The 20,699-nt window shown below is 40.8% G+C and overlaps 1 protein-coding gene across 3 annotated transcripts in view; it reads right to left on the bottom strand.

Annotated features, from left to right (window-relative positions):
• LOC139468221 (uncharacterized) overlaps positions 1-20,699 on the bottom strand; it is a 134,393-nt gene that overhangs the window by 92,910 nt on the left and 20,784 nt on the right. For 2 of the 3 annotated variants that reach the window (XM_071250043.1, XM_071250041.1), the window contains exons 2-5: positions 9,020-9,141; positions 3,790-3,883; positions 3,143-3,269; positions 296-438 (exon numbers count right to left, since the gene is read on the bottom strand). In XM_071250043.1, the coding sequence (XP_071106144.1) occupies positions 296-438; positions 3,143-3,269; positions 3,790-3,883; positions 9,020-9,085 (430 nt within the window). In that variant the 5' untranslated portion in view covers positions 9,086-9,141. Of the gene's footprint in view, positions 1-295; positions 439-3,142; positions 3,270-3,789; positions 3,884-9,019; positions 9,142-17,708; positions 17,794-20,699 lie in introns of those variants that run through there. The other variant, XM_071250042.1, reaches the window with a different exon arrangement.

A 20,699-nucleotide genomic window follows, 5' to 3' on the forward strand; every position in this document is an offset into this window, starting at 1 on the left:
ACAGAAACATTACTAAAATTCAACCACAACGGACCATATTTGCATAAATCTTGCACTGAACTTTCAATCCACAGTATAAAGACTCTTGTCACACAGCCAGGTTACTGTGGTTGCTGGAGACCGGTTCTATAGAGGAATCCACATACGGGGCATATTGACTATAAACCTACATTCGTATGAAACAAGCAATAACTTGCAACAATCAGATTGTGCAATATTTGATCCAGCTTGTCATTTTTTAATACTCTATATGCACTTCATGGAACCCTTGGTGATTCCAGTAATGAATACTCACCCAAGCCTGCCAGCATGTCGGAATCATTGGCAATGTTAACAAGTGCATCCATCACGGAGACGCCTTGATCCATAGCTAACAGACCCTGGATAACATCATCGGAAGCCAGACTCGGAGCTAGTTGTTGCACTAACTTGGACACACTGTAAAATATAATGTCGTATTAAAGCATGATACACACTTTAAGAGAAACATAACAAATATATAAAACGTCAACGCCAAAAAATATATAGCCATTCTCGATTATCCGACGAAACAGATCCCATTGGGCATAAGAGACAAAATAGCTGCGAAAATTATATGAATGAATCACTGAAAATCAGTGATGACACCATGTGTTCCCGAAAATGGTAAGCATGTCCTCCCCTACCGGTAGCACCATAAAATATAAGTGTTTGTTTGTTGCCTGACGTCGCACAGTAGTACTCCTGGCATTCGACGTCGACCTGTAAATAAACTAAATTGACGGACCAGAAAATCCAGAGACACGATTGCGCACTTACTGATTTTGTTGAAACTAAAAACGATATGTTAATTTAGAAGTACGTCTGAAACGCATGTAACGAATGTGTTGTTTTTCTTATCTAATGACCAATTGTTTCAATAATCCTAATTGCGTCAAAATGTCAGTGCCCATCAATCCAACCTTCTTCACTGTATGGGCATATCACTTAAATCTCTTTATGTAAAATATTTGACTAAAACATCGGGCTCATTATACAGGCAGCGATGCTATTTGAAAACATGTTTTAGATTTTTCCGTTTTCATGTCTTATGAGTCACTACAGTAACTGACCTAAACACATCTTGGGCCAAACAAATTCAATATATTAAATTTCAAATTATTATTTGTAATTAATCTGCAAACCGTTAACTAAAACAAGTTTGGCCTAATTGAGAATCTGTGCCACTTTGGTTTAGGAAACGTCAACCTTTATGACAATTATAATTGTGTACCCGGGCATATGCCGCTGTTTCGAGGCTGAGCTAAATTAGGTGTTGTGTAATACTATTACTGTCATCGTCACTTCTTTAGAAGTGTAATGTCTTCAATAGCAGTAGATCAGAGTGTGTGTGACTCTATAAATAGTTTTCTCTCTACAAGGAACCTTTTCCTTCTTTTTAAAAAAAATAAATGTCTCAATCCAAAACTACTTGCTTCTTAAACATTTTGCATGTGATTTACTTCCTGCCAACTATCTTTTAATTCATTTATATTACATGTCAGGAATGCCTGGATCACACAATAAATGTAAACATTACTTCATCTGACCCCATTCCTCATCCATGTATCTTCATACATATTTCATCATTTATCATCTGACATAAATAACTGTTGTGCAATATCCAGTCTAGGGGTGGCCCTGTAGCCATTACTCCATTGTCAAATATTAGTCAGCATGCTTACGTTCATTTCATTACATAGTAAACATATACTAGTATTTCGACCACTCCCACAAAACTAAACTAAAGCAAACGTATATAGTAACCATACTTAAAATATCTGATGACTCAGTAAATAGAAGAATTAAATTCAATCGCTAGTCTGTATCAGGTCAGTGATGTTTATGTAGCAAAGCCTTCAGCTAGGCAAACATATCCACAAACAATGCTTTGTACTTAGGTCTCCCATGCTCAAGTGACACAGTGAGAGTACTGGGAGGTGTTGTCACTAAGGTTTATACAAGAATCAAGGCGGTCAGTCTGAAGCACAGCTGCGCATCTTCAGGCAATGAGCACGAGTGAAGAATATGAAAATCACACATTGGGGATAATCAGATATTTCCTTTTTACATCTGTCTGCATGGTGGGTTTCCAAACATGCTCTGATATGAGTTTAGGCACTAGTCTGAACCCCGAGCCAACTCATATTTTGTTTGGTCTAAGCTCAGCTATTGACACTAACATCTACTGGTGTTAATTCTAAGAGCCAAGTTGAGGTTAGACTCAGACATGTTTGACACACTGATATCTAGACCTGCCACTCGCAGAAGGTAAATATCAAACATTTAAACGCCAGAGAATAATCAGTTTCGATTATCTCCAGAAACAGATTAAACCAGGACTGCAAGTTGGTATTGGGAAATTTCTGACTTGAGTTAATGCGGATATTAGATATGGCGAATCACGTGGGAACTTGAAGAGAGCCGATGCGCGAAATGGCTGACTATAGGCGATGGTATAAAGGAGGGATGACACTTGACGCCTGTGAACACCCCCCCTCCCAACCCAACCCCTCCCCCCCCCCGCCCCCCCTTCCGGCTCCACACACCCCACACACACACCAAGCTAGTGTCCGGGGGTGAATAAGTTACAGGGGTGATTAAGTTACAGGGGTGATTGAGTTACGGTAGCCTCGGTGGAACACAAGGATAGGTGCTGACTGCCAATGAATCATAACTGGCAAACTGATTCTTCACTAATCCCCAACTAGAACGCCGTTCGAGTTTTAATCGAAATCAGGCTTCTTCCTTAATCCGGATTAGGCAGGGGGTCTTCTCTAAAGCAAATAGCATATATTTCAAGGTTCACCGAATCAGATGTTGCGTTACATGGCCTTCGATGTGCAGAGTTGCGTCCCTTAGACACGCCAGAAACCTATGATCGTGGGTTCGACTTCCGGTTCCACCCTGATTATGTTTCCAGGTTTGTCATGGAGTTTTTATATTTCAATCTGTGTTTCCACCTTCCCTCTACCTATGCAGTGTATCCCAGGAATTAGTGAATGAGTGAGTATGGTTTTACACCGCTTTTAGCAATATTACAGCCATCGTCTGGGAAACCAGAAATGTCTACAACGTATATATTTAAATCATTAACAGTTGATAAAGAGTGTGGTTGTCTCACCTGTAGGTCGTCTCCTGGGCCCGATTCAGGGTATAGGGGCTGTGGCACTGGTTATCCAGGTTGCATACAAAAGTCTGTAGGAAGGGCACCACGCCCGCACTTGGCATAGCACGCTTTTGGTAGTGACCTTGAAATATTTAGAAACACAGTATTTCAAATTGAGTTAGTGAGTGAGTCAATGCCGCTTTTGAGCATTTGTTGTTTGTTTGTTTGTTGTTAATGACGCACTCAGCACTATTCCAGCTATATGACGGCAGTCTGTCAATAATCGAGTATGGACCAAAAAATCCAGTGAGTGACATCATGAGCATCAATCCATGCAATTGGGACCGATGACATGCATCAACCTAGTCAGTGAGCCTGACCACCCGAACCCGTTAGTCACCTCTTACGACAAGCACAGTCGCCTTTTACGGCAAGAATGGGTTGCTGAAGACCTATTCTACCCTGTATCCTTACGGGTCGAACATTTATTGACGCAATTTGAAGGTGTTATGATATGAACATATATTAACCAACAAAATTGTACTCCAATCACTCCGAGTTGGGGAGAGGAGAGAGATTTGCTGTAGTGAAACAACAGAATATCATCAGCATTACACAAATTGATATAAAACAACAAAGAGCCTACTTTGAGAGATGCTTACATGTATCTCTGTCTTGAGGTGGCACCCCTTGTCTGATGATGGCGATCACGGCGACGATCAACACCGGCCATGCTACCTCAAGGACGAGAGTGACCTGTAACAGATGCAGATACAGGTGGTCAAGTCGTGCATCTCTGTATGCAACCACTTTGTATAACTTCATCACTATTTGGCCCTTACGCACACAGCGCATGTATGGTTTTGTTTGGTTGGTTTGTTGTTCAACGTCCCCTCAAAAATAGTCCAGGGCCCCGTTCCTCAAAGCGATCTTAGCGCTACGACTGTCGTACGTCTTTGTTCAAGTATGGACGTTGCGATTATTTTAGTGCTGAGATCGCTTTGTGGAACGGGCCCCAGCTATGTGACGGCCGTCTGTCAATAATCGAGTATGGACCAAACAATCCAGTGAGTGACATTATGAGCATCAATCCAAGCAATTGGGATCAATGATATGCATCAACCTAGTCAGAGAGCCTGACCACCCGATCCCGTTAGTCGCCTTTTACGACAAGCATTGTCGCCTTTTACGACAAGTATGGGTTGCTGAAGATCTATTCTTCCCTGGATCTTCACGGGTCCAGTGACCTATGTGGTTGGTGTGATAACTAATGGCACTTTGTCAAAAATGTCCAACTTCATCGGAAACGACAGTCAAATAGAATCCTACATGTTAGTCTCTGGGGTCTTACAGGTAAGGAATGGTCCCAGCAACCTATGCTGGTCGTTTGAGGCGGCTAAATGGGTCGGGTGGTCAGGCAGGTTGAGTGTGTGCCATCTTACCCCGACACGTTGGTCGCTGCTCGTAACATCAACCATTGTTTGTCCGGTCCAGACTCGATTACTTACAAATAGTTTTTTTGCAACAACAAAAATTTCCCCAAAGTTAAAAGTCCGATACCCTGAATCTGAATTTATAACACTGCGATACGGCCTGAATATTATTAGCCAGAGTTGTATGGGAATGTAACTGAATAACGTCAACGTCACAGTACGCGGGATTCGGCGGCTCCATTAACTGGTATTCGGGACGCAGCAGTGTGGTTCGCGGGACGCAAATACAATCGTATTTGGTATGCAGATTCAATATCAATAACTAATGTGGTGCGTAGATATTTTCATTATAAATAATATTTTTTCGATATTTAATGTCCAGTATTAAATTTCAATCGCACCCTTCTTGGACCTAGGGACGTGTTCTGTAGGTATTCGTCTGTGATCAACATTGTGCCGTTGTGGAGAAAAGTCTGACATGTGCTTTTTAAATATTGTTAAAATAGTAATTGGGATTCTAGGGTGAGCAAATGAGATGGTATTTTTGCTTCGGGGTGGCACCCTCACTAATCAGTCTCGAATTATCTGTCGTGATCTGTCGTAAATTCAGTGATGACACCAGGTGTTCGTAAAAAGGGTTAGCATGTCCTGCTCTACCGGTAGCCCCGACCGATAACACAAATTGCATAAAAAGTTTGTATGTTGCCTTAAGTCCAAAATGAGTACTCTGTCATACGCTTTTAGACGACTCTCTGCACGAGGCACTGGGATGATGCCCTGCACTGGAATACCCTGTGGCAAGACCAGGGCCCGCTTGCACAAAGCGATCTTAGCGCTAAGATGATCGTAACTCCCATACTTTAACATAGGCTTACAATAGTCTTAGCGCTAAGATCGCTTTGTGCAAGTGGGCCCTGGTGTGCGTCGTGCCAAGTTAACATATCGAGATAGTGATAATCGGTGGGTGTGTGGGTAAAATTCCACACCGCCTCAAGTGTTATTCCTCTCACATACTGGTAATACCAAATCTTGGCATCATGTTATTCAGTATTTACCCATATCGAACAAACACTGGGCCATCATACCGTCCTTTTTTATTATTAGACGGGGAGGTTTGGCAACAAATAACGTTTACATTATAAGTTATAGCAGGATCACGAGGGGTACGTGGGGTTTTATGCGTCCCGGGTTTGGTATTACACCATGAGTCGGAGGAATGTGGAATACAACTTAACGAGGGGCGCAAAAAAAAACATGTAGCCGCAGTGACACTGTTACAACGAATGTATCTTTCAGACATGTTTTAATCTGATATTGCGAAGAATTAAAACAAATTCAAATTTGACAGAAAACAGCTGTTCGACTGAGCTGAGGTTAATTTGTGCTACGTCACGTGACTTTCATTGACCCGGAAAAAGCGTACGGCTTTTTGCTCCGAAGCGAGGTATATGAGAAATCCACGTGTTGCCTGTTTTCTTCGTGGCGGGGTGTACGGAATTTATTCTCCCTCGCAGGCGGGATACGCATTATTTTATCAAGATCACGTGGACCAATCAGATCTCACCATTCTGACATGGAGGTCAGAGGTCATAGGTCACAACGAAAAATATTCAAATTACTCTCTCCAAACATTCACTCAAAATGAATGGTGAGGTGAAATGGTGTTTAACGCCGTGTTCAAAATGACTGCACTAATATAGCGACGTGTGTGTGTGTGCGTGCGTGCGTGCGTGCTTGCGTGCTTGCGTGGCTTGCAATGAAGACAATAAAAAAGAGTGCAATACCCTTTGATGAAAAAAAATAATCAACTGCTCCAAAGTCAAATACGAAAAATAGTCACTTTGTCACTGGAGAGCCTGTTTGTAAGTCACATGACCTCATTCAATACTTGTCAGCAGATTATGTCCCGTCCAAACTAATACGGACGGCTCGAAAAGAATGTACACAATCTTTATGAAGATGTAAATGACACCAGCTGGTTCGCCTTCCCCAGAACACGACTATCTATACCAATATCCCCGACAGTATCACTCACAGCGACTCTGGCCAAATCAGGACACGGGGCGCCTATGTTTTGTAATCAGACTTACTAGAGTTCCCATATTCATATTAGAGCCCTGGTGCACTAATTGCCTCATCAGGTTTTACAGATAAAACTTCGTGTCTCTTACCACGTTAATATTTTCTTTCCGTCCAAAGTCTTTGAGTATGTTTATATCATAATGGGGCATTCAGGTGTTTAACCTCTGTAAAACGAAGTGGAATCAGTATCTTTTGCAAACGGATCCTAGCACGACTAAGTGGTATCTTGGTATTTAAGGATTATACTATACGTACTTTCAGCATTTGGTCAACAGTAGAAGATACATCATTAATTACACAAAGATAAAACAGTTCCTTGGCATATGTATAGCACCGGGACAGGTGCAACAACGTCATATTTATATACTGGTGTTCCTACACGGTTCCCGTATAATGCTTATTCTGTTGAGGGGAATATCCGAGTAATTCTATATTCTTTGAAAATAATGGAACCGAGGGCCAATTTATTGATCATTATTCGAATATCTTCGGTCGGATTTGTAATTTTACTTTGTAATTTTACTTAATGCTACTGTATTAAGTGTCCATTCTTGACCCGAAACTCGGCTAATTCGATTCATATTCGACAAGCGCTAGTCTAGCCGAATGAACCGGGTTTCACGGAATCACACATCTGCATGTTTTAAGTAATTTGCAAGAACATGTTTCTCAGCACGATGCCTCTGTTCAATGCTCCTTTGAAGAATTGTGTTGTTCTGTTTACAATAAAGTATAAATTTATGGCTGTATTGAAACAGTTTTCGTTTCACCACGACCTTCACCAGACCGTTGCTTTAACTTACTGTAACATATCTTGTTACATGTCAAGGAAAGAACATAATAATATATACATCTGGAAAAAGCTAAACACCGCTAACTACATATTTCCACTTAAATATCAACTTTTTAAAATAGTATCCCTTTCGATTTGTATGACACTCATAAGTTTTTGAAATACGAAAACAGAAATCGATTATCTAATGATATGTTTTGTGTCTGTTCTATGGCAAGCCTGATTACTTGAGTGCGCTTTCATTTCTTCCTCTGCCTATATATATCACGTGACCTGAACCAGTATTTGTGTCCATCAAGAATAACACATTTTCCTTTACCACCTTTTCATCAGGCATTGGTGGTATCTGGAGATATTTATAAAAAAATATAATTTAAGACATATCACAAAGAAGTTCAGGATATATGAAAAAAAAACGAGAGGGGCCTTATTTATATCCAGTTGTAAATATTCACCACGGAGGCGGTCCAGTCTCTTAACAACTCAGACAAAGAAATACTTTATGTTAAGAACAAGTTTCAATTTAAACGCCGACCATATAGCCTACCTGAGCCATTCATAATAAAACCTGCATTGTCAGAATTTTATTTTATATTAGAGTCACTCAACCGTAAAAAGAAAAACCTTAAAATCTTCACAGCGCATTATATCACATTTTAAAATGATATGAAACAGTTTGTTGTTTAACACATCACTCTGCAAAATTCCAGCTATATGACGGCGGTTGTACATAATTTACGTTATACATGAAACAGTGACAGAAATACTGGAAAATTTTCGTTTTGGGGGATCAGTAGTGAGTGTGTGAGTTTACTACGGCTTTAAACAGTATTTCAGTTATATCACGGCATGTCAGCTTAATGTGGAAGGAAAGGGTGGCGTCTGTCTCTGGCCCGCAATTATTCACAGCGAATCTCGGCGTCTTAAACGAAAGGGTCAGTCCTGCTCCGAGAGTCAAATGAAATACTGCTTACCTTAAAAAATAACCGAGTTTATCGCACGTCACATTCACTACCTAAATAAACTATAGAAATTGTTGCCAAGAGCTGTCAGCGCCTTTCTAAATGCAGCCGTCTTGTGTAAGCACTGACTTATTGAAATTACTGCAGTGTTCTATAGACTCACGGGATATGCTTGAAAGGACTTATTTCACACTCAAATAGATATGACATCCTTGTTGTTTATTTCAATGCACGCCCGGCGTCAGAAACTCGATCCCCCAAGGGTCGAATAATAAGCTGTGTGATCTTATTTACAATAGACTTGTTTGTTACATATATACTCTAATGTGGACGTGAGAATCTTTCAAAAGTGAGGAAGTGAGTGAGTTGTCATTTAGCAATATCCCTGAATATCAATGGCTTAACAAAGTGTGCCCATGTTGGGAATCGAAACCGGTGAATCCGACATGACTCCACCGCCCACTACGATGAGCCATTGATCAAAGTGATCTGTATGGAGACGACCAACTAGCCAAAAAAAGTCTCTTTTCTTTTCTTTTCGGTTTTCCAGAAGAAACAAAAAACATTACTTGTTGTTCGTAGTGCCTTTAATGCTGTAAGTTTCAACTTGGCTAGTACTTACAGGTTGCCTTTTTCGGAGAATGAAGTTCTTCTTGAACAACAAAAATAGCTGTTGAAAAACCCCCATTCCAGCTGCCTCGCTGGGGGTTCCGGTAGTGGTCAAGGACGATCAGTTAGTTGGTTCTGAAACAGATGCTATTCAGGTCAATATCGAAAAATCCAGACATTTCTGCAGTTTCACACAGGATATGTATCACGGAGTCTTATTGAGATAATAAACAAGAGCACCTCGTGTATTCGTGGCGTGTTGGTGTCCGGTGAGAGAATTGGATTAAACGCCACTGTGTATTTCAGTTTAATCAGTATTGTGACACGGGTCTCGGTCATTACCATTTTGAGGGAAACTCGCGAGAAGGGGCGGTGTTGAAAGACAAAGGTTCATCAGGGAGAAATTAGGATTCGATCAGCGGACATATCGACGGGGAGGGAATGAAACTTTGCACAGCGAGATGGGGACCTCCAACATGGCAAGCGTTTATAGGCCCGCAACTGTGGCAAGCGTTGGCACTAAGGTACCATACCACATTTAAAATATTTGAGCCTTCGGGTCTGACACCTTGAGATAAGTGTGGTTTAACGTCGCGTTCAAAATTATTGCACTGATATAACAACGTGCATGCACGTGTGTGTGTGTGTGTGTGTGTGTGTGTGTGTGTGTGTGTGTGTGTGTGTGTGTGTGTGCGTGTGCGTGCGTGCGCGCGTGCGCGCGCTAGTACTAGTCCGGACTAATGCTAGCACTAAGGTACCATTCCGCATTCAACAAGGACTCGGAGTCAGTATAATGTGTCTGAGTGGGGTATTCATGTTAAACTGCGGTAAACTTAGTGCCGAACGACGCCAGGCAGGGTAACAACAAGTACCATCTTTAACGTCTTTTGGTATGACGCGCCCGAGGATCGAACCCCCAACTACCCGCTCTCCCGGCAGACGATCTACCCCTCGACCACGGAGGCGGTCCATATGAAGCCATACGGCCTATAGTACACCATGTATACAGTACACACTTTACAGGGAAGAGCAAAACAATCTGTACAGTGTATAGTTGGAAGATTTAATTCACATGGACATAAATTATTATCAATATTGGAAGACTGGTTTATATATATTGGTACTTTGGATAGTGCTGTAGGGGGCACGGGTGGCCCAGTCGTCTAAGGCGCCGCAATTCGCTGTGCAGAGTTGTGTCCCTTGACTGTGGGTTCGAATCCCGGTTCGCCCCGATTATTCTTCTAGGTTTGTCATGACCATACCCGTGCTCGTGGGTTTCACCGAAGTAGTAAACGTCTAAGACCTGCATCACTTGGGGCTTTCCTCCAAAATTAAGCTGACACGCCGTGATATAACTGGAATACTGTTAAAAGCGGCGTTAAATACAACTCACTCACTATTTCTGTAAATATAAGTGAAAATATGGGACAAAGGAATGGCTAATTTACACAACAAGGTGTTCTGTCCAGCTCGTAATTATTCATTTCCTATTGTTATTGTATGACGACTGTGACGCGAAACAATTATTCAGCATGTGACGTTACCTTCACAATCTGTAACCATTGTCAACACACAGCTGATATGTTTGTAACTATATTTACGCAGTTAACAAAGTTTATGTAAACAGATTATGAATACAGCTCTGAATACATCAAGTATATTGGACCTCTACTGTCATATGTAACTAATCTTCACCATGTTTTTATTTCGCGAGTTATTCGAGTGGAAGAGTGATAGTTGGTCAATAACTGTCTTTAGTTACATGGCATGTAAATAGTCAATCTTGTTTACATACATATGTATATATGTTGTTTGTTTGTTCCTTGTTTAACGCCGCACTCAGCAGTATTCAAGCTATATGATGGCGGTCTGTAAATAATCGTGTCTGAACCAGACAATCCAGTGATTGACATCATGAGCATCGATCAACGCAATCAACAAAATCAGCGAGTCTGACCACCCGATCCCGTTAGCATAGTCGCCTTTTACGGCAAGCGTGTACAGGTATATGACAAAAGATGTCCTTAATTACCATTGTTTCTCCGGATGCGCCAACCGTAAAGCTTGCAAAAAGGGAAATATATACGTTCATAATTTGAGCCCCGTGAAGATTCGGGTTAGAATATGTACTTTAGCAATACTTGCCTTAAGAGGCGACTAAGCTTGTCGTAAGAGGCGACTAACGGGATCGCTGATTTGGTTGATGCATGTCATCGTATCCCAATTGAGTAAATCGCCGTCACAGAGCTGGAATATTGCTTAGTCATAATTTGATTTTGATCGAAAGCATGGTAGATGCAAGATCAACATTCCGAAGTTTTGATTTAGTGTCCAACAGGTGTGGTTGGGGTAAAAATAACCTTACACTTCAGGAAGAAATATTTGAAAATGTATCCTACTCCTGATATATACCATGAATATTAAGTACCACAACAAACCCCAGTCAAACTTGAGCCCTTTTTGATTGACTCTTGCCTGACAATGGTATAAGGATCTGTACCGAGCCGTGACATCAGAATAGAATAAAGAAGTTGTCATTAAATACTTTGTTACTCCTGTTTGCTTCATATCGTCAGGTCTGCCCCCCCCCCCCCCCCCCCCCCCCCCCCCCAACTCAGTTTAGACAGATATTTTAATACCAAGGTGTTTGGAGGATTGTTTTTCGCAACTCAATATCCACTGTCGGATTGTGTGACACTTACCTTGCAAGGATAATGTATCCTCGCAAACCTCCCTGTGGTACACCCTTCACAGAGACCAGGGAAACACGGTGACATATAATCCTGTATTCCTTCACGTTAACATTGTGGAATATAGTCAGGCGTCATTCCGACAGCTGTCTGGTGTGCACGGCTTGAGTTCAGATGGCTCGCCTCTCCCTACTATGTTGCGCAATGTGAATCACGTGGCTATTTCAACATCCCGTACTACAACGCTCAGAACACAATATACATATACAAACGTATAGTTACATTTAATCTCTCTCTCTCTCTCTCTTTCTCTCTCTCTCTCGCTCTCTCTCTCTCTCGCTCTCTCTCTCTCTCTCTGAAGCCATATTGTTTGACTTTTCCTAGAACATGGTCGTCTCGTAACGTTTTGTTTGTTTGTTTGTTTGTTTGTTTGTTTGTTTGTTGTTTAACGCCGCACTCAGCAATATTTCTGCTATATTGGCTGCAACCACATTGACAGTGTTATAACATATGACATGTAATACCTCTGTGTCTATGAGCTATGTGATCTCTTAAGTCGTATCCATGGAGGGATAAGTAACCGGACGAACACGGCAGCCATTTTGAAAATATCATTGTTGCACATTACTCTGCCATTTCTGATTGCATCGTTATAGGACAGTAAGTAGTATTTGTTGTAATATGTTGGCTATACATTTCTCTGATGTGAAGAGGCAAAATAATTCTCAAAATACATGTTCATCGAAAGAAATTGCTTGATGTATTCTATTGTGGACATGACACTCAATGTTGACACACACGAGTAAATAGTGGTTCAAAATTGGAGTTATGACGCCTTGATATCAAAACGTGTTACCACAAATCACGGTGGCACAGCAGTAAGGGTTCAATGCTTTGCATTTACGGTTGCTGATAATATGAAATTTAGGACTCTTTTTTCTAAATCATTCTTGTCCCATGCGGTTTACGGGGTAGCAATGGACTGATTTAACTCATTCGTGTCCTACGTTGGGTGTGGGTGTGCAATGCATTCCGCTGTTTTTAGAAATAGTTCAGCCATGATGGTGGTAGTGGGGAGTGGCCTATTGACTTAAGACTGGAAATAGACCGTGACGGACCAACGCTTGTCCGACATAGGGATCCCGACGAGCGACTATATCCCCAGTACCCTATACTTGTTGCTGGAGCCTACTAATGGTAGGATTGGATAGTTACAATGCATGACCTGCCTGATCTGTTACTTGGTGTAGATCGCTTTTCGTTTTTGCAGCTACTGGTTTGACTGGTCAAGACAATTATTATTTTCAAATACCTGGACTATATCCGCCTGAGACGTGTGGCAAGAATTCACTTACGCAAGTCCAGTCAAATGTGGAAATACTGCATGCTGTTAGTACCGAAGTACTGAAGCTCACCGTATAAAGAGGATACTTTGAGATAACATTTGTGTTCAAAATATCCTAACACGATTTAACTTGTTTACAAACTCATGATTCAGTTTAACTTATCTATGATAGCAATATCAATACAATATTGGACCAGAGACCATATAATCTATTATACGCACGCACGCACGCACGCACGCACGCACGCACGAAAGCTCGCACGCACATACACACAGAATGTTATTAAAAATTGATAAAAGCGTCAAACCCTTTCCAGAATCATATAAGAAATCTCTGCTGGTAGTGGTGATTCCTGGTGGTCGCAAAAAGTTGAGGTTATCCTGCCTCATCGGTAACACGCGTCACAAACACATGCAAAGGCAAGTCAAATATTAACCTTAACAAACACGGGAACATATGGTACAAGTCAAAATAGGAAATCAGACATTATTTTGGTCACTGATGCGACACATTGGGAAATGTCTTCCACATATATTCCCTGAAACATTTCGGAATCTGTACTAAGGTCTTGAATACCTGGAAACCTGATCAGTCCTGACCCTCTTTGAAATCTTCCCAGAAAAAACAAACATGATCGACTGTAACTCAAACGTTGTGAAATGTAGACACCAGACGCTGAAACTACTGGAATATTGCTCGACATAAAGGGAAAGTTGAAATTGGAAAGTTGAAGTCATTCCTCTTGCCATACAGTCTTTTGGAGAGTTTTTGTCACTCTGAATCTTCATGCATAGATCTAAATATGAAACAGATGGTCTCTCTGGCCTCTTATGTATTGTTCGGGTGGGTAAATCAGTGAAACGGAATTAGCTAATTGACCATAACTGAACGATATCAGATGACATATAAATTAATCTTCTTGGCCAAATATAACTATCAACAGATATAAATGTAATCGTTATTTATACCACATTTGTATAATTGTATAGCATATAGCATATATTCCATACAGTAAACGGAAACTGACAATGAAAAGTATATCTGATTACCGCAATAGACCCGCGACTTTTTAAAACTCACCTACAATGAATTTCAAGGGAGGCATACAAGTCTTTCCTACATTTAGCCTCTATCACGCTAAGCTGTTAAACACAATCCTAAACATGTCAAGATTATGGGACAAGGAACGCTTTTAGCTTTGTGTTTAGGATTTAAATACCTTTTTTGACAGTGTATAATTCTGACCTAAATTCAGCATTTGTTCAAGAGTGCACTGCCCTACAGTGTGATATCAATGTACGAAACCCTGTTAAATAAACGTAATTGGTGCACGTTCAGGGCATTAAGCAAACATCACAATTTAAAAATAGCACGTATCTATCTAGGCGAAAACAATGACAGCTGGAGTAGGATTCCACAAGCATACATGTAATGTCGTTACAGAAAACATATTTTTTTTAATAATTCAATGTAAACTTAGATGAGCAAAGATTTGAACAAGTCGTTTAGAGAGTGAGATGGTTTTAACCACGCAAAACCAAATCTGTGGATATTACGACATGACACCAGGCAAGGAAATCTAACCGAACACCGTTGTACATCACTAGGACAAGCCGGCAGCTAAATCATGAAATGTGGTATGCGATCAAAAGTAGATTAATAAGAAAATATATATAATTCATTTACAAACGTTTTCATGATATTACTCATAAGGATATGGCCTTTGGTCAGTGATATTAATCACAGGATACACACCGCCCATATCATCTCCACCCGGACAAATACATGTTCAAGTTCTTGACATCATCAATATACCATTACACGTGTCAGGATTATTTGCATGTTGGTACTACTGCTGTATTTGCATATGCTTATAATATAATATTCGGGATTAAGGATTGATAGTTAACGCCGATATAACAAGGACCAGATACTGTTAAAATATGTGTAGATCCCAGACACAAGCCTAAACACGTTCCTTGTGTTAAGGGTTGTGTTTAACAGCTAAACGTGTTTATTGTCTAAATGTTGGACAGACCCGTATACGCCTCCTGCTTGACGTGAATTGCATTTCCTTTGTAGTCGTATTATCACATTGATACAACAACATGATAGGTATTCATTAACATCGATTTACCATTGTTACTAAAATATGTAAATTATCCGTTTCCACTAGGAACATAATAAAGAAATACATTGTTTTTATATTTCCTCATAATTTTCTTTTTAATCGGACAAATTATGTTTTGGTTTACAAACTTACATACGCGTATTTAAATACAGAAACAGAAATTGTTTATGTAATGACTGATTTGTAAGACATGAGCGCAAATAGTCCTGGGAGTCAGATCAGAGTCAGGTCAGAGTCAGGTCAGAGTCAGGTCACCTAACATTTCTGCCAAAAGTAGAGATGATTGGACGATACCGACTATATCATGAGCATGCGTCCGTGAATCTCCATCAAGTAGTGATGATACCAGAGGTTCTCAAAGGGTCAATCTCATTAAAATCAGATCTTAGTCTCGCTACCGCTAACCAAAGATCTGAGGACATCCCTTTAGAACGACCTTTCGCGAACATTGACCGACCAATGAAATGACTGACAAGAAATCGACATTTGCCAATCAGAAGGCAGCTATCTCGAGCTTTACGGCACTAGTTTCAAACTGGCGACTACGATTCGAAACATATTTTGACGTATTCGCGATTAAAAAAATTAAAACTGACCAAAGCAACATTCTGGAATGGCTTATAGATGGCCTCGATTGTATGGATATAATCATAAAACCCGTAACTGTCGTTCGGAATACCCCGTGTTAAATATTTCGAGGTTGCATGATTAGAAAACACATTCGACTGTCACTTTCAGGATCTGGTAAGCGAAGCTCTGATTGGTTGGATAAAAGGCCGTGCCGACGTGACCCGTAATGGGATGTCCCCAGATCTTTGTTTATCGGTAGCGAGAGTGAGTGAGTGAATATGGTTTTACGCCGCTTTTAGCAATATCCCAGCAATATCACGGCGGGGGACACCAGAAATGGGCTTCACACATTGTATCCATGTCGGGAATCGACCCTGGGTCTTCGGCGTGACGAGCGAACGCTTTAACCACTAGGCTACCCGACCGCCCCTATCGGTAGCGAGAACTAAGATCTGATTTTAATGAGATAGTCGAAGGGTGAGCGAATCAAGTTTGGAAAAAATACCAAGTGCTTTTAGCAATATTCGAGCAATATCCCAGCAGGGGCACAAAAGAATTGGGCCTCACACATTGTACCCATGTGGGGAATCAAACCCAGGTCTTCGGCATGACAAGCGAACGCTTTAACCACTAGGCTACCCTACTGTGCCCTTGTAGGATTGGTCAGGGTGAAATAATATATTTCGGTTTTCGAAAGAACCTCATATCGGGTTTTCATAATATGCATAGCAGGTTAAACATGAGCATGCTTCAGTCTATTCAAAGATCATGGTGTATGCATGCACCTTGAAAGGGTTAAGCACCGGTTACTACACAAACTGACGCCAAAGAAACTACACTCATGCACATGGGATTTGACCCAAAAAGTACAAACGATACCATAACATTACAAGGCTGAGAACAGTTGCCGAAACACTGCATACATAAGGTCCAAACACAGTCATATACCCGTCACCATCACCATTATATAACCATCGAATAACCATTTCTTGTTTGTTTCATTTTAGCCACCACCAAACATGGGTGTGTAGTTGTTTCTGCCCGGCAGTGTATTTCCTTACTAAACTGCCCATTGTGGTATCGCCTTTGTTCTTGTTCACAAACCTCATACTCATCTTGAATTACAGAAATCGAAATGTATTTTTTCGAGACATGTTTCGTAACTGCCCCAGGGCAATAGCTTTTGACCACCGCTTCAACTTCTTCTTTGCATCATATATGTTTGTTTGTTCTTTAACGCCGCACTCAACAATATTCCAGCTATATATGACGGCGGTCTGTAAATAATCGAATCTGGACCAGACAATCCAGTGATTGACATCATGAACAACGATCCACGCAATTGGGATACGAAGACATGCATCAACCAAGTCAGCGAGCCTGACCACCCGATCCCGTTATTCGCCTTTTGCAACAAGCATAGTCGCTTTTTATGGCAAGAATTGGTTGCTGAAGACATATTCTACCCCGGACCTTCACGGGTCATGAACAATAAGTAGCTTAATTTATCCTAAGTAGAAACACTCTTTGGAACTTCCAAATTGTTTCCATGGAAACCCCAAAATATAAAAATTGAGCTCGTGGTCATTGAATATGTATAGTTTCATTCAAATATATTTGTTAGTTTGAGAGTTATGGCTCGGAAACGAAGCCTAGAATTGCTACCTATTTTAGAATTAAGTGTCATCGTCCCAAAACGTCACTGTTAGGTCTTACAAGTCTAAAGGTAGAACATCGTTTAAAACAAATACTAAATTTGCCATGGGAGTTTGTTCACTCCGCAATATGGCGATGGGGTTCAATGTAGTGTGTCTATATTGTACCAATGTAAAGAAAACAACGGGTCTTCGGCGTCGTGCGAGAAAGCTTCAACAACATACCCCCATATACACGAGGTAGTTAAAACAAATTCACCTTGATATATACAACATCTTTGCGTTAAACAGTGACCTATTTAAAACCTACCTTCAACACCTTAACTCCGTCGGGTGTAGCGGCCCTGTGTGCACAAGTACCTAGCTAGCTGTTCAAACGAGCTCGACCGACAAACTATGATTCACAGTCATTTCCAAATGACCCAGATAGTTCCATGGCGACATTATTGTGCAATACGTTTAAATCTATTCAAACGAAATGGTAAACATGTATTGAATTCCTTTTATTGTATATTTCTTTTGGAACGTATTTGGTTGATAATAGTTGTAAATAGGTGTGAGAGGCGATTGTGCTTGCGCAACGCTCGTGGACACATCCTGGGCGGTAATGGGAAACCTTCATTTACACCCCTTGTGGGGTTGACTCAATATGGGAGGTGCAGGGAGAAAGGTCGCGTGACGGTGAGACGGGGTATGTTATCCCATGGGACCTCCTTATTACTGTACACTGGTACGGGGAGGTGCGCGGGATGCAAAGCCCATCGAGGTCGTTGGACTGAGCGATATCACATTCGCTACCAACCTGTGTAATTCCGTGACTAGTCGAATGAGGTCAATTTTGTAGGTTACGGAAACATGCGAATGGTGACGAATGAGTACGTGCGCTTGATTATCAAAAATTGACTAAGCTGAGTCAACTAAGGTTACCCCATTTCTGAAAAAAATTAGCCTGTTTTGACAAGTGTTCATCAAGGATAACATCGGACAGAACCTGAATTCAGAATAGTTTATCGAGACCTGCTTGGAAGCCGATATTCGGCCCCAGGTCTGCAGTTAGGCTGTTTAACTGTTTAACTGTTTGTTTGTTTGTTGTTTGACGCAGCATTCAGCAATATCCCAGCTATATGACGGCGGTCTGTAAATATACCAGTGATTGACATTATAAGCATCGATCTACGCAATTGGGATAAGATGACATGCATTAAGCAAGTCAGCGAGCCTGACCACCCGATCCTGTTAGTTGCCTCTTAACCATACATTATCAGTCACCTTCCACGGCAACAACACGACTGTTACGGTTTTGTGGGAGACTGATGACTTGCATGACAATATGACCAATACCGAAAAGTCTTTAATGCCTAATTTTACATTATTGTACTAAATACAATGTTAAAATTAAATGTTGGAATACCTCTAAATTTAGGAAAGTAAGAACTCGCAAATATCGCAATTCTGAGCAATTTTAAGGGCACTTTGTTTGGAATCCTCGATACATCTCTTTGAAAAAGAACAAATGGACTATAGGATATGGCTGTCAGGGGTAGACACACTGTAGCCTTGTGAATTAATATTATAAAACTATGAGGGGTTAATAAAAATTAAAGCGACAAAACACATTCATATGAGATCTCTACTAAAAGTCAATTGTAAGATTCCGACAATATCATAAATATGTTTTATGAATCATTATCAAATAGGGATGATACCAGATTTCGCGAAAAGGTGTGCGTATCAACAAGTATTTTATTGGCGGACAACGTTGACATTGTACCTTTCCATATAATGCATGTAAAACGACAGGAAAGTTCACAATATTGAATAGGACACCAAATAGAGATTTAAAATCAACATCAAAGTTTCATATTGAGTCTGAAGTATCTATATCAACCATCCCTCGCGCATATCAAAATACATATATAATTTAAAGGTCTAGATAATTATGTTCGTTAGCATGCTTTCATTCGTGGTTGAATCAATCATTAGAACTAATTCGCTTTTACGATGACGTCACCTGGTGACTCCTAACCAGACAACCGCAACCAGGGGTTCAGTAGTTTAACTCTGGTTAACCGAAGTATGATGTCAATCAGTTAACATGTACTAACATTGGTCGACGAAAGTTTATTTCGGTCAGTCGCTGGTCAACACGCGTCCACCATTGTCGTCCAAGGTTTGACATCGAACCAAAACCACAGAAGTGGATCTATCCCAATGAGAGTTTAACCTTAATTCGAATACGTTACCCTATAGAAAAAACCAACAGCTAGTCGACCATGTGCCATGAGATAAAACAAGCATGTTTGCATGTTTTATTAAGTGTTATATATGACTTACCCATAGCCAGATCCATGTTTCCATTTGCCATGACAATAGTGCAGTACACCTATACTCTTTATTTGACCTCAGCATATATAATTGGCCATTCTAATGAGGGCGTGAACGGCATGTGTTTCAGGCTTCTGCAACTGACAATGTAACACGGCACGACATTGAAATGACAGCCGGACGTCAGACAACCTGGGCAAAATCCAATTAGGAAGAAATATCCCCTAATAACGCTCCTAACAAGTGCCACATTGTTGTGTTTTTACATCCCAAACTAAAGTTCGAACGCTACACGAGATGTCACAAAGAAAGGGATAGCCAAAGAGACGAGAGCCAGGACTTTATGTAACGTACCTCAAGTTACCTCGGATATTAAACCAGACTATGTAAGCTGTCTGAAACAGGAGACAATACTTAACATGTTACTTTGGTCAAACAAGTATCGATGCTTTCCATCTTGCTTATCAGGCCGCGCAAACGCGAATTGAAAAGGGTTAGTGAGTGTGGTTTAATGCCCCTTTCAACTGCATTTCAGTCACGGCGTGTCAGCTTGATGTGCGAAGAGTGAGTGAGTTGGGTTTTAACAGCGCTTTGAACAGTATTCCAGTTATAACACAATGTGTCAGCTTAATGGGGAGGAAAGCCCCAGTGATGAAGCTCTCAGATGTTGAACTTTGGTGAAGCCCACGAGCACGGGTGTGGTGCTGACAACATAATAAAGGCGAATCTTGGATTCGAATCCACGATATAAGGTTCTGATTTGCAGCGCTTTAGACGACTGTTACTCGTTTTAATAAATTAAATAAATTAAACAGAACAATATGACTTAAACTAGCTTAAACCCAATTCATATATTCAACTTCGAGGATTCGGGGTCCGTAGCATAGCTGTACTCGAGGTTCACCAACGTGGAAGGACTTAACAACCCGCGCCATGTCTGCTCTCTTCAAACAAGGGACAGAATTGAGCTACTGTT

The sequence above is a fragment of the Haliotis cracherodii genome, unplaced genomic scaffold (genome assembly GCF_022045235.1).
Source record: "Haliotis cracherodii isolate W230 unplaced genomic scaffold, xgHalCrac1.p SCAF_2, whole genome shotgun sequence".
Lineage (NCBI taxonomy): Eukaryota > Metazoa > Mollusca > Gastropoda > Lepetellida > Haliotidae > Haliotis > Haliotis cracherodii.